We start from the raw sequence: 14,744 nt of genomic DNA, 5'->3' as shown, positions 1-14,744 counted from the left end.
CATGATACACAGCTAAGAAGTGTGTGTATGCTTTGCATTTGTCTACATAGAGCGTTGTGACCACAATTCTTTGCATATTTACACAGAAGCAAGTTTTGTATTGAGTGGGGCTTATTACATACTCAAAACTGCTTTGCTATTAACCATTTTGCACAGTGACCATAGTGTTCTCCCAACTTCCCATTTTACAGATACAAACACTTTCCTAAGTATAGGGATGAGTGTCATGAAGTCTGATTTGATTCTGCTATGAGAATTTCAGATCAGCTACTTTGGTGCAGCTATGCAAAGTTCTGTTGCAATGTAACTACTCTTCTTGGTGCTGGTTTCAGTGAAAGATTATGAAGGAATCTGCATGTAAAAAGGAGTTCTGCTCATATTTTCTGTGGAGATTCCTGGAGTAGTTATTCTGAATTCTTGGGTGCTGTTTCCTGCACTGGGATACTTGCAAGCACTACTTTTCGCTTGAACCACTCCCGTTGAAGTGTGGCTGGTATGCTTTGGACATTTTAGAAGCACACATGCTATGGTGAATACAACCAGAGATAAAAACATTTGGCAGTCTTAGGTTGATTCATTCAGAAATTGAGGACGTGAGAATTTTATTTGCAGGTAAAGGAACTGCATGTTCCATCATTCCTGTCAATCAAAAGTCTGGACAGAAATTATAAAGCACCTCCCAAGTGTTGAGACTGAATATGGCCTGAGTGTTTTGTACAGGAATTGGAAATTTGGGGCCCAAATCTCCCCCTCCAAAAGAAAGAATGACAAACAGACTCTAAGCAGTTATCTTTATACTCTTTGTATGCCTTATACTGTTAAAACATCTTGGGTGTGTTGGCAAGAGTTCTAGAATGATAAGTAGCTGTGGTATACCAGAGATGGCAACTCTGATCCCTGACCATTGACCATGCTGCCTTGGACTGATGGGGCGTGTAGCTTAGGCACCCCTTGATAAGGCTAACATTTCTGACGTGGGCAGGCTTAGCCCTCTTCCACCCCACTTGTCCTCCCCCTGAAATCCTAGTTATCAAGCCTAGTTTGTCAGCTCTGGTTTGTGATTGCTTGGATATGGGGAGAAAATAGCCCCATGCTGGCCACCGGCTTTTTGGTGTTCTGTATTTTTGCCTAGCTGATCTCAGTTTCTTACGATCTTGCTGGAGACAGTTCTGGCTGACATGCCCCCCCCATGCACTAACACATGGACAGCTGTGACAGCTGTTGTAGAAATCTCTGCATGTGTTTCTGGACATCTGCATTCACAGCATCATGACCATCTGAGCAAGCCTGACTTGGTGACCACTACTATGGGGACTGAATGAGGAGCTGAAATTTCACCCTAATTAATCCTTGTTTGGTGACATCATTCCCTTTCCACATGATCTTTCTATTTAGGAAGTTTAATTTTTCAGTTTGAGGGAGTTGCCATCTTTATGATGGTTTTAATCCAGGGTTGCTATGCTGTGAAACGTGTGCCTTCTAGGAATACATTAACGGGGTGGATGTCATCTGCTCTGCTGCAATAAGTAAACGCTGGCAGTGCAAGGTGGGTGATGCTGGTTTTTTGCATAAAAATTACAGCCTGCAACCTTGCTGGTTGATTCTAAAAAACACTGAGTTTACAGTGCCGGTAAACTGTTTAGTGGGGAGTTTGTGTATGCTCAAGACGTGTGAAGGTAGAGAAGGAATAAAAGGTGATAAATATTTGAAGAGCCTTTGCGAGTAGGAAATCTTTTCTGCAGTAGCTCTCTGCCTGACTTTCTGATCCTTGTCTTTAAATGCTGCTCTTGGAAACAACAGCAAACCACCGACCAGGTCTGACAACATGCTATTTATGGAATAGAAACTGCAACCCTCTGGGGTCTGCCTAGGTTAGATAGCACCACGAAACATCACTCATCATAGTGGTTCCTGTGCATAGAATAAGCCTGTTAGAAACTTAGTGCTTTGTGGTGCTGATTTTTGTGATTACCTGAGGTCCTCTGAATTTCTCAACTTGCCTTAGACTGTTGATGTTTTTGTTTCAATTGATATAAGTCTCATTTTTGGTGGTAGTGTAATCTTTCATCCTATTTTCTTGGCTGTTGACTGGGAGGTAGTGAGTCTTATCAGTGGAACCTGGGGTCAGCAGCTAGAATTCTTGGCTGCATCTTCTTTCCCCAGTGAGCAGTCTGTCTGAATACTTCCAAGCAGTAATCTAGCCCACAGGAACGAACTGAGACATAACCAATGCACAGCACCATGCAGACTGAAAATGTTAAGAGTTCAAAGGAGCTGAGGGGTGAGGAGAAGAGGGCTTATGAAAATTGGTTTCCCTAGGCTATAACCCTGAAAAAGGATTGTTTGAGGGCTGAAATGTATGCTCAGCTCCATCTGGCACTGAAATTTCAATAGCTACTAGGCAACGTGATAATGGAACACATCTTTTATTATCAAGCTGGCCCAAATTGCTGACATTAAAAGCAACAGTCTGTGGTTAAAATAATGCTCCATAAATTTTTAGGTGCTTTTTGCAGCTGCATCTCAAAAGGGAGTCTTTCTATTACCCTCCCTTTCCTTCCACTGTCATTGGTCCGCTATCCTTTCGTGCTGACTTTAGGACACATGGAGGGGGGTGTACCAGAAGGGAGGGCTGATGCATTTAGGTCCTGCTCTTCCAATAAGCATCTGGCTCAACACTGTGAAATGGTGTTCTCTGCTGGATGGGACCGTTTGTGTGATTTGGCAGGGCAGCTCTTAAATCATCCCTTACACCGAATATTCAGTGTTGTTAATACTATACATACCAACAAAAGCATTTGTTGTGCCTGTATGTAACCTGCCACTGCTTGTGCATATCACGAATCCCTTGAATTAATTCAGTGGCGTTTGTATGATACCAAGGTTGTGCATAGGGAGCTGCCTTCAGGTTTTTTTTGTACCTCTAAAGCACTACTGCCTACTCTGACTGACAGCGGGTCTTGAGGTGTGGTTTGCTAGGACTTTGCTTTCAGACTTCCCCAAACAAGGGCAAAAACATTTGTAGCATTTGTGAAAGCCATACTTCCTCTGGATCCCAGCACACAGTTGCATAGCATGAGTCACATTACAGAAATGACAAACATAATGTGTCGGTCTAGAAAAACAACACCAAAGGGATTCTGCTGGTTTACCTCCCCCCTTGTTGCCCAGCAGTCTCCCTGACAAAGCTGGTTTCAGGTGGTGTTGAGGGCTCCCAGACTGCTGGCTTTGGGGTGGCTCAGGACCTAGTGGCAGTGAAGGCAGCAAAGAAGATTGCATTCTCGCTATACCATCCAGAACTTGCCCAGGTAGTGCGAGGCCTCTTACTGCTTGGCCAGAAGGAGGTGGTGGATCAGCTCACTGTGACTTGTTTGCAAAGCATTATGGAGAGAAAAAATCACTTGCATCCACCAGGATCTTGACTCTGCTATTATAGCAGATTAATCTCAAGGGGTTGGCTTTGTTCTTGTTGCTCTTATTATGAATTTTTCATTTTGTATTTTTTATGTTGTGAACTGCCCTGAGATCAGTGGATGACAGGTGGTATGCACATTTGATAAATAATAATAATGCAGGGAGTTGGGGCACCCTGAGCCATGAATGCTCCATGCAGGCTAGGGCTGATGGGAACTAAAATCCAACAATATCTAGGCTGGAGGGTCTTAGACTCCTCGCCCTTGCAAAGCACGTTTCTGCACGGTAAAACATGTTCCTTTCTTAATCTCTAGAGTCTAAACGCTTGTCCCGAGCATTTCCACGAGGCAATTCCGAGGTCTCTACACGTGAGAGGGAACAATAGATCGACCTTTTTCATTATCTGAATAGGGGATTTCCGAGTAAACACAGAACCCACATTTAACTCCCCTCGCCTCGAAGCTATTCACTGATACCAATGCAGAGATTATTTTTTAAAAAACATCCCCCCCCCCCCAGTGAAAGAGAACGAATTCCAGTATGTGGCGCTATCGCCACATTGTTCCATTGTTCTGCCATATAGACAACCCTCACTTCCGGCCGCACTCCCCCTAAAAATTAGTAAATGTGGGGAATATTTAAATGTGGTTTCTCGATGGGGACCCGGAAAGCATAAAGGAAAATAGTGAGATTGCCTTCTCTACACTTTTCTAACTCTGGCGCGATAACAGGCTCTATTAGAAAACGGCCGGCTGTGTTTGACTCTCTAGCCTTTCCCTTCCCTCTGTGTCTATGGTTCCTCCGCTGTCCTGCTTCCTCTGTGTCTATGGTTCCTCCGCTGTCCGGCTTCCTCTTCCGCCCTCCCTCCGCGTGATCCTGACGTGAGAACCCCGCCCTATGACGTAAACTCGGCCAAGGCGGAAGAAGAAGGGGAAGAAATAACAAGGACTGGAAAGGAGGGGACTGAGGCTGCTGCTGCTTTTGTTGTTGCTGTTGGGTAAGGGGCTGTTTCCCTTTTTCTGGGTTATTATGGGGAGGGGGTGTCCTGTCCTTTTCCGGGAGGGGGATTGGGAAAGCCCGCAGGGGTCGGGGAGAGGGGAGCTGTGCTGATGGTGTCGGGTGTGGGGCAGCTGGTGGATTTAGGATTTAAGTGAGAAGATTGGGTACCTTATGTGGGGCTCTTCTTCCCCGCCCTCGTTTATTTCCTGTTGTATTAACATAGTATATTATAGTATAATTATATGTAATTGTGTGTGTGTGTGTGAGAGAGAGAGAGAGAGAGAGAGAGATTTACGATGGAAAAATAAAATAATAATAATATATTATTTATACCCCTGCCTATCTTGCTAGGTTTCCCCAGCCATTCTGGGCGCCTTCCAACAAAAGATTAAAAATACATTAAAACTTCAGTCATTAAAAACTTCCCTAAACAGGGCTGCCTTCAGATGACTTTTAAATGTCAGATAGTTGTTTATTTCGTTGACATCTGATGGGAGGGTATTCCACAGGGTGGGCGCCACTACCAAGAAGGCCCTTGATATAACTTTTCTGGTTGTCCCAGAGTCACACAAAGTAAAATTTAGCAAATGCCCCTCCTTTCAGGCTGGTAAATCTCACCACATTATCCTATGAGTTGACATTCAGTAATTATTTTACAGTGCTGGCATTTTCCTTTTTACTCTCCTCTCCCTCCCTCGCCAGGAGTTTATCACTTGCCTCGCAATGTAGATTTTCTAGATAACCTGTTGCCCTCTGTTGAGCTGCCTTGGCAGCTTTCTTTGTGGTGGTCAGATAGTCTAATGTAAGCCTTTTATGTATTTTTTTTGGTATTGCATTCTTTGGGTGCCATGGCAGAAGGACAACATATAAATGCAGCAAACAAACAAATAAACAAGTGTGGTATTATAGTAAAGAGTGTGTGGATCAGGGTGCAGAATCCTTTTCAGACGGGAGGGGGGCACATTCCCTTCTGTGCAATCAGTGATGGGTGAGGTCAGAGGCAAAACTGATCAGAGCAACAGAAGTAAAGTTTACCTTTGTACAGTAGGGTATTATCTACACATGCTCCTATCTGTCCTTCATTTTGGCAAGCATGAGGCATTATCAGAGATCAAGGACACATTCCAGTCAGGTAAAAACACTCAAGGGAGGTGTAAAATATGGCCAGGAAAGTTGGTATTTGTGATCTTGGGAGAGGGATGTGTGGCTATGGAGGAGCTGTGGCCTGGTGATGGTCCTTAGGGCCAGCTAGATATGCCCTGGGGGCCACATTTGGGCCTCAGACCTGAGTTCCTTCACCTCTAGTATCGACCAATCTCACTCCAGTCGACAGTATAAAATGCTGAACAGCAGAATTCTGTCAGTTTGTTGATGGTCTCAGTGGAGCTTAATGACAGGAACTCCTTGGCCAGGTTTCATGCCTGTCGGAATCATTGTCTGTTTTTCACTCCTGTTTCTATTCTGGGAGAATCCTTTCTTGGCTAGCTTTTATAAGGAGGTTTAGTTGCTTTTGATCATTGAATGGGAGACACGTTAGTGTATAAATGTACGTGAAAGTGGTAGCAGTTATAAGCTCAACATAAATACTTCAAAATGCCTTCCAGGTCTTGTTTATGGGTTTTCTTTTATATTTTTATATTAGAGGAGTCATTAATAGGGGTTAACCTTCATCCCCTTGTCCCTCTCCTTTAATAATTGAAGAATCACATTCAGAGCCAAAAATGCTTTACAGGGTAATTAATTTTTGTTACTTAAGCAGTCTATATGAATGTGATGCTAATGCAGAAGCTCTGTATGAGTATGAAAGAGATGGAGATCTCCAGGCTGGTTGCCTAGTGACACTCTTCCATGCCTGGCTTGTCTCTTTGGCAGCATCAGTCCTGTGCCCCTGTCATTCTGTTTAGGTATGTATTCATTTTGGATTTGTATCACTCTGATCTGCAGGTAACAGTAGACTGACAGAAAGAAGTCACACACAGAAAGAAGGGAGAAAGAAGTAAGGGAGGGCGTTTTGTGTGTACAGTTTGCCTCTGAGATACCTCGTTTCCATTCCTCTCCAAATCTCTACTGCCGAATTTGCCCTGGGGTTTCCCAAATTGTGGCATATGTCTGTAGATGTTAAGGAAGCCAACCTGTACCTCCCTTGCTCTACCCCTTGATTTACACCTGTTGGTCATACTAGAGAGTGGCAAAGAGACACAATGGAGGGCCATGCTGTGTTGTGTGTGGTAGCCAGTTAAAATAATAAAGTTGAATAATGCATTAAAAGGACAAACTACATTTTAACCTTGCTAAGACTCTGCTCAACTAAAGTTATTTCACAGCTTTCTGCCAAAATATACCATTATTCAGCTACCAGTAAATCTTCAGGGAACAAAATTTTGTAACTAGCTGCGGGTTACAAAAGAAACTTTTGGATAATCATGGAGGTCAGAGGTTTCTTAGATATGTTTGGTACATGAACCATGTTATGGGATTTACTGCCAATAGACTTTTTGTGTATGGCATTTCTGAACATTTGTTATAGACCAGGCTTCCTCAAACTTCCTCAAACATTTGTTATAGACCAGGCTTCCTCAAACTTGGCCCTCGAGATGTTTTTGGCCTACAATTCCTATGATCTCTAGCTAGCTGGACCGGTGGTTAGGAATGATGGGAATTGTAGTCTCAAAACATCTGGAGGGCAGAGTTTGAGGAAGCCTTTTATAGACCCTCCTCTCCCTTTCCTTTTCCTCACATTGCTTGGTGGGCCTCTGGCCCAGCTAACTGCAGCATTGTGATGCTAGCATTGTGATGTCACACAGGCTGTGTCTTGGGCTCTGCCACTAACCTTGTGTTAGTAGTCTACAGCCTATGGCAGACAGAAGTTTGCTCAAAAATATGCCTGTGCTTTACTCCAGAAGTTCAGTATGCTGTCAGTGGCTGTTCAAAACATCAGATTGTGCTTTGGAACCGGGTAAGGCTGGCTGATACTGGGTATTTGCTCATGCCTAGAAGAGTCTTCCCTTTTTATTTTTCTGCTTGTTTTCAAGAAGTTACATTCTGTTTCTTTGGTTCTTTCATTCCACGCCCCTTCACTCAATTCATGCAGTTTCTATTACGTGCGCACAGCAGCAGATAGCTGGTGCTGTGATGCGAGATTTGGAGAATGTTAATATCATTGGTTGATTCAAACTGATATTTATTATTTTATTTTAATTGGAAAATTTCACCTTGTAGGACAATGGCCTGTCTGAGTGGCTTATAAAATTAAAAAATAATTCCACATCGAACTACATAGCAGGTGCTTAGGTGTTTTGTCATTATTATGTTGAGTATTGGTAAACAGTAAATGACAGCAGCACCAAAAACTGAAATGGGTCAAAAACGGGTCAGTAAGCCCCTGTTGACTCAAGCCTGTTAGCAAAGTATGATCAAAGCAAGAGGAGGGGAAAAGTGTATTTGCTCCTTTCAGAAAGGTGTATGGTCAAATCACCCATAGCTTTCTTTCTCTGTGATATTTTCATGGTCAGATATATTTTTCAGCCCTCGCTCTCTGGGCTTTTCTCAGTGCCCAGTATAATATGTTTATCATTAGGCTCTGATAGTCGTTCCCCTTGTAACCCATTACAGTGGTACCTTGTGTTACATATGCTTCAGGTTACATACACTTCAGGTTACAGACTCCGCTAACCCAGAAATATTACCTGTGGTTAAGAACTTTGCTTCAGGATGAGAACAGAAATTGTGCAGTGGTGGCACGGCGGCAGTGGGAGGCCATTAGCTAAAGTGGTACTTCAGGTTAAGAACAGTTTCAGGTTAAGAACAGACCTCCAGAACGAATTAAGTACGTAACCAGAGGTACCACTGTATTCCTCTTTTTAGTGGCCATTTAGTGGTCAGAATTCACTTTCCCTCTTACCACAAAGCACTTAATAAGGATAGATGTATGTATCTGTCTCAAGTCTCTCATCATCTGACTCTCTGCCTTGACAATTGTAGGCTGACTCATCTTCTGCCACAATGGATATGCTGTTTGGACGTCGGAAAACCCCGGAAGAGATGCTCCGGCAAAACCAACGGGCTCTAAACCGTGCCATGCGAGAGCTGGACCGAGAACGGCAGAAGTTGGAAACCCAAGAGAAGAAAATAATTGCTGACATTAAGAAGATGGCTAAACAGGGGCAGATGGTGAGCTTGGAAGTGCAGATGTGCCATCGGAGGGCAACCCTTATCTCCGTCTCTAACTTGTTTCTCTAACCCCAGGATGCAGTGAAGATCATGGCGAAAGACCTGGTGAGGACAAGGCGCTACGTCAAGAAGTTCATCATGATGCGGGCTAATATCCAGGCAGTGTCCCTCAAGATACAGACCCTCAAGTCTAACAACTCCATGGCTCAAGCAATGAAAGGTGTCACCAAAGCCATGGCTACTATGAACAGACAGGTGGGTTGTCTCCAAGCCAGTCCAGCTAGGGGTCTGCAGTGCCAGGAGATAGAGAGAGAAAGTCCACTTGAGGGGACATAGCCTGGTTCTGGAGCACCTTCTTTGCATGCTGTGAAGGAGCCAGGTTCCATCTTTGGTATTTCCAGCATAAAGGATCCCAGGTAGCAGAGGATGGGAAAGGCCTCTCTTCCTGACACCCCGGGGGAGCTGCTGATAGAGTAGACAATATTTGACTATATGGACAAATAGTCTGGCCTGAGAAAAGACAGCTCTCTGTTTCTTGCAACAGGATGTGCAGTAAGACAGGCTTTCTTAAAATGGGGTGTCCTTGGTGGACACACGATGGGAGGATGTCAAGGGTGAGAATCGGCTGTGGGTGCCTAAGCAGAAAACAACAAGAAAACAACAGGCCTTTTTCAAAAGCCCCTGAATCTTCAAAGGATGGGAAAAGATGTTACTAATGACCTAGATGGGGCACAGTTCTTCTTTCCTCAGTTTTGACCTTAGCTTCTCCCAGACAACAACAGCGTCTGGAGCAGCTGACTTGTTTGCACTAAGGGAGGATTCACCAGACTGGATGTAAGGAGTTCTGGGCTGTTCATTCTGTTGTCTCTAATTATTGCTTCTTTAGAAATGAAAATTCAATCTGCCTCTTTCTTGGTAAGAAAGACAGCTTTCCATATTTAGTGATGTGATTGTGGTCCTACAAGTTCTTAAACCTACTACGGCTTCCACCTGTGTGGAAGACAGATGACTGCCTCTGTCTCTTTCTGGGATGCTGTAACAATAGGCTTCATGGGTTTCTTTCAGCTCAAGTTGCCGCAAATCCAGAAGATCATGATGGAGTTTGAGAAACAGTCAGAGATCATGGACATGAAGGAGGAGATGATGAATGATGCCATTGATGATGCCATGGGAGATGAAGAAGATGAAGAAGAAAGGTGTGTATACAATGGGGGACAGTTATGGGTCCACAAGCAAAGACAGTGGGGAGTGGGCGCCTCTGTGTCCCCATTGCTGCTTAGCTCTTAACTTCTGTAGGTAGCTTAGGTTTTGGAATGACGCTTCTCCTTGGTCACATGAAGGCAGCAACTTCCACACCAGAATTCCTGCTAAACTTCTATGAAATCTGGGGTTGCCCACTCTGATTTCTTGATGAGGTTCCTGCAAAGTGTGTGTGTATGTGGTAATTGAGAGAGAGGTTATTGGTGCTGCTTCCACCATCATTGAATGGTGAACATTGAAGGGAACAACAGAATGAGTTTGAGATCATTCAGATCATCTGTGGCATGTTAATCAAATGGAGAAGGAAGTGGGGATGAGCCTACTTGTCTTTCTCCTTCTGTTTCATTTCTGGCCATCATCAGTTAAACTCTGTTTTCTGTTCTAGAAGCTGTGCATTCTAGAACTCTTGTTTTCTATTGTGTAGGTTTCTTATGAGTTCCAGAACCCTGATTTTCCAAGGTTCTGAAATGCATGAGGTGTCTGCATGAGTAGAGAGGGCTCTGTACTAGAGCAGTCACCCTCTAGCTTGTGGAGGACCACTGTGAATGCAACAGAGGGTGGGGTGAGTTGTACCCCTGGTTGCACCCTTGCTTCCTTCTCCACGACATCATCACTTGAAGGGCAAGCTCCTCAATAGGGATATTATCCATGAGAAATATATACTCTTTGCCCATCTGTGCATGCACACAAAAATTTATTGTATGCTTGTATATTTGTGTGCGTAGCTGAGCAATACTCAAATGCAAGGGACATGGGCTGACTGCGGATAAGACATTTGAGGGTGGTTGGGAGCAGCAGAATCCCAGCAGCTGTATCCCTCCTACCTCTGTGCATAGCACAACAAGTGGAGCCCTGTTCACAATGAAACAAAATACGTAAGTTCACCCAAAATTTCGCCAACAGTTGCTCCAGGTGGCAGGGCAGATAGGTGAGCAGGGAGAACAGGATGTGTAGACACAGATGCATCTTGAGGTCTCATGCTGTCTTACTCTTCCATTCACAGTGACGCTGTTGTCTCCCAGGTGCTGGATGAGTTAGGTCTGACGCTGACGGATGAGCTATCCAGTGAGTATCTGCATAGTGAACATAGGAGTGGAAGGAACAGTTTGGCAAAGGCAAGAGGCCACAACTCACATTGCCCTTGCAGACCAGTGCAGTTCCACATGCTGGTAGGCACAAGTTCTGGTAGGCAGGGATGCCAAGTCTGAGCAAGCAGAAACTGGACTCTTGTGAAATTTCTCTTGTTTAGCCCAGTAAGATTTCAAGCCTCATTATCTACCTCTTAAATCATGGATGGGTAACCTCTTGTCCTCCAGATACAGGGATGGTGGGTGTTGTAGTTCAACAACAACAACAGTTTTATTATATACATGCCACCCATCAGACTGCATTGCCCCGGCCACTCTGGGCAGCTCCCAACAAAATATTAAAAACAATAAAACATCACACATTAAAAACTTTGATATACAGGGCTGCAATACCTAGAGGGCTGCAAGTTCCCCATCCCTGGCTTAAAAAAACACCCTGTTAGTGATGTAGAACCCAGAAGGGACACAGACTGAAACATAGTAAGGAAATGAAGCAATGCACATTAGAAATAAAAGAAGGTAAAGGTTAAAGACTTAAGAGTGTTTTGTTGGAATTCTGCCTGGGTCAGAGGAATGTGCCACAGCGTAGGCACCGGCAGATATTCCTTGGCGACCTCCCCGCTGCTCCACTCTGCTGATAAGCAGTCGAGGTCTCGGCGATTCTTCTCAGATGTGTGAGAGGAACACACCGTTCATTCTCTCTCCCCTTTGGTGTCCCCCAGGGAGGGGAAAGAAGCAGACAGAAATCTGCTTTATTTCTGTCTCTTATACCAGTACAGAGAAACATGTCTGCACTCAACAGCAGTTAGAAGAAACTCCACCCATGTACTTCCAGTACAGGTCATATGACACACACACTGAGCTAACATCCGGTGCTCAGTACAGAATTGACTGCCCCTTTGTTCCCATGGCAACAGTCACAAACATCCTGTTTGGCTTTCCAGCCACAAGTAGCTGCCTTAGCTGACAGCTGCTAGAGCCTTTGCTTGCAGCAGCTTTGGTGCTTTATGGTAACATGTTTAACACCCTCCAGGTGTTGTTGAGCTGCACCATAAATTCAAAGCCACTTGTACTACCTTAGCGGTCATGGCTTCCCCCAATGAATCCTGGGAACTGTAGTTTAAGGTTGCCCTGACAACTCTCCATACTTTTATGAACTACAGTTCTTATCTTAGGATCCTTTGGAGGAAGCCATGATTGTTAAAGTGGTAGAACAGGTAATGTACGGAGTGGTTGTGACCTACATCTCTTGCATGCATATATAGTTCTATCCACTGCCCAGGGTCCATACTGGGTGTGGGGTGGGTGCCAAGGGTGTGGCGAGAACTGGGGGAAGGGCGGGGAATGGCATCCCTTCTGCCACCTCAGACTTTCCTCTTCTCCCTTCCAGACCTGCCTTCGACCGGCGGTTCTCTGAGCGTGGCGGCAGGGAAGAAAGCCGAAGCCTCCTCTGCAGCTCTTGCCGATGCAGATGCCGACCTGGAGGAGCGCCTCAAGAACCTGCGGCGGGACTAGCGGGCATGGAGCTTGGCTCTCTTCCCTCCGCCGTTACCTGGCTCTTTGAAACCCTCCTGGTGTTGGGATGACTTCTGCTGCGGCAGGGAGCAGGGCCTCACGGGCTCCTGAGGGGTGTGGCTGTGGGCAGCATGAGGGGTGGGAAAGGGTTCCATGGAGCTGTGTAGTGCTCTTGCTCCCCCTCCCTTTCCTTTTTTTTAAAAAAAGGACTTTAAGCATCACTAGGCGAGGTTGTGGAGGCAAAGGGTTTTCTTTTTCCTGTATCTTGTCAGTGCCTCCATTCCACAAGCCTGGGTGGTTTGGAGACTCGGATGAGCTCTCTTCTGAATGGTGGGGGAAGGTGTGTTTGGCATCCCTTACTGTAACCCCTGCCCAGTCCCTGATAATAATTCCCCCTCCCCGCTCCTTGGTGGTGACGGTGAGACGAGAAGAGAAGCACCAGGCAGCACCTTGGCTGATAACCTCCTGCTCCCGCGAACGGGGCAAGAGACACTCCGGCACTTTTCCTGGCTTAAAAGCTTTATATACAGCCCTGCTCCCTGGCCTCAGGTGGGCGTTGCCATTGCGTCTGTCTGTCTCTTGTAATAAAGGTTGTAGATTTGTATTGAACGTTCCTGTGGCGTTTGCTCTTGCTCCCATGGTGGAGTGTCAGAGCTGGGAGGCCCAATAGTCTCGGTCAGGCATAGGCAAACTCGGCCCTCCAGATGTTTTTGAGACTACAATTCCCATCATCCCTGACCACTGGTCCTGTTAGCTAAGGATGATGGGAGTTGTAGTCCCAAAACATCTGGAGGGCCAAGTTTGCCTATGCCTGATCTCGGCACTGCTGTCGGTGTGTATCTGGCTTTCTGACACAACCCATGACTTTTGGAGAAGTGTACATAGGTGTTGCATGCAGGGGATTATTGTAGGTTTTAGTGCAGGGGTAGAGAGTTTTGGTCCTCCAGGTTTTGTTGAGCCACAGCTCCCATCAGCCCCACCAAGCAGGTCTAGTGGCTGGGGTGAAGGGAGTTGTAGTTTGGCAACATCTGGAAAGTGAAAGGTTCCTTGCCCCTGGTTTAGTGTGTTGACTATGTTTGCTTGCCTCTTAAACATGACCACAGGCGCTGGTTGTGGAGCAGCCGCCAAGTTCCACTCTACCCGGCCACCCCATCACATTGAAATTCTCAAAATGGACAACATGGGTTGAAATGCAGCACTCTTGAATGTTTAGCAGGGCCCTGTGCCACCAACTTCAGCTATGGTGTGACTGGAATATTGTGGCACCCTGATTGTCTTTCGAATTGGAGAGGCTGGAAAGTATTCTGCAAACATGAAAATTTGCAAGAGGCAACTAAGAAGAAAAGCCTGGACGTCACATAAAGCTTTTGGAGCAATCCTGAGAGTGGGTCTGGATCAGATAGGGCAGGTTTCTAACTTGTCTGATTTGTGTTTGTCTTTCTACTTATTTATTCATGTCCTTGTGAATCAGACTTTGCGAGTTCTGTGATGGGATCCAGATTCTGAGGTGCAATAAGTTCTGCTAGTAAGCAAGAGTGCGAACCCAGTTTTGAAATCTTTGTGCCACACTGGTAGAAGGAATGTTGCTAGTATCTTGAGCAACAAATGTAAGAATCTGCATGGGCAAGTCTTACACCCTGAAACACGAATGCCCAAATCCTACACAATCCATTGATCTCTTCCTATCCTTGAGATCAATGTGCAAAGCAGCCATGTGGGCTCAATTGCCTCCCAGACTGGGCCATAGTGAGTGGCCTGGATACAGGCAAGAGAACAATCCCTTCAAAGCTGTGAAATATCCTTTTACGCCCCCTTCCAGGTCAACACATTATTGTGTGCAGCATTGGTGTATGCAATTGTGCCTGATGTTTCCTTGCTAAAATGGCTGGTTGGGGCTGGACTGAAGAACCCCGGAAAGTAAAGGAAACTTAGAGATGGACTGAGTTTCTAATATTTGCACCACCTTTTACTGGAAAAAGAGCTGCCCATTTTCTTGGATTATATGAGCACTTAACTTCTGCAGGCTGCATCAAGCCTGTTGAACCAAGGTCCACAGAGACAGTTCCCCTTTTCTTTTTGTTTTTTTCCTGGGTTGCCACAGAAGTTTAGTTGAAATGTCTTCTGAGATCTGGATGCAAAGCACTGTCTGCATGTGTGATGTCTAGGATTGGTTGTGGCGACAGCAATGAGGAGAAGTAGAAATGGACCTCTTTCGGGGCTGGCTCAGCAGGCACTTGAGGCAAGAAAGGATCATAAAGCGCTTTTTCAAACTTTTCTTTTAAGGTGCTATATATAAAT

General features: G+C 45.3%; 1 protein-coding gene across 2 annotated transcripts; it reads left to right on the top strand.

Annotated features, from left to right (window-relative positions):
• Nucleotides 1-4,256: 4,256 nt before the first annotated feature.
• Nucleotides 4,257-13,055, top strand: CHMP2A (charged multivesicular body protein 2A). 2 transcript variants are annotated; one of them, XM_081886542.1, is made up of 6 exons: nucleotides 4,257-4,411; nucleotides 8,395-8,583; nucleotides 8,659-8,838; nucleotides 9,649-9,779; nucleotides 10,847-10,908; nucleotides 12,322-13,055. In XM_081886542.1, exons 2-6 carry the CDS (start codon nucleotides 8,416-8,418, stop codon nucleotides 12,444-12,446), a joined length of 666 nt encoding a protein of 221 aa, XP_081742668.1. In that variant the 5' UTR covers nucleotides 4,257-4,411; nucleotides 8,395-8,415; the 3' UTR covers nucleotides 12,447-13,055. The 2 variants fall into 2 exon arrangements, with proteins under 2 accessions (XP_081742668.1, XP_081742669.1); XM_081886543.1 differs by lacking the exon at nucleotides 4,257-4,411 and adding an exon at nucleotides 7,255-7,369.
• Nucleotides 13,056-14,744: the final 1,689 nt, after the last annotated feature.

The sequence above is a fragment of the Podarcis melisellensis genome (genome assembly GCF_964234715.1).
Source record: "Podarcis melisellensis genome assembly, chromosome: 13".
Taxonomy (NCBI): Eukaryota; Metazoa; Chordata; class Lepidosauria; order Squamata; family Lacertidae; genus Podarcis; species Podarcis melisellensis.
Note: the sequence above shows the minus strand (reverse complement) of the source record. Positions and strands in the feature narration are given on the sequence as shown.

What these genes read in the sequence shown, in the direction of transcription:
- CHMP2A (XM_081886542.1), top strand. Translation starts at nt 8,416, where the DNA reads ATGGATATGCTGTTTGGACGTCGGAAAACCCCGGAAGAGATGCTCCGG. An exon ending in TGGCTACTATGAACAGACAG is followed by an intron (nt 8,839 to 9,648) that starts GTGGGTTGTCTC and finishes GGTTTCTTTCAG; the next exon opens with CTCAAGTTGCCGCAAATCCA. An exon ending in GCTGACGGATGAGCTATCCA is followed by an intron (nt 10,909 to 12,321) that starts GTGAGTATCTGC and finishes TCTCCCTTCCAG; the next exon opens with ACCTGCCTTCGACCGGCGGT.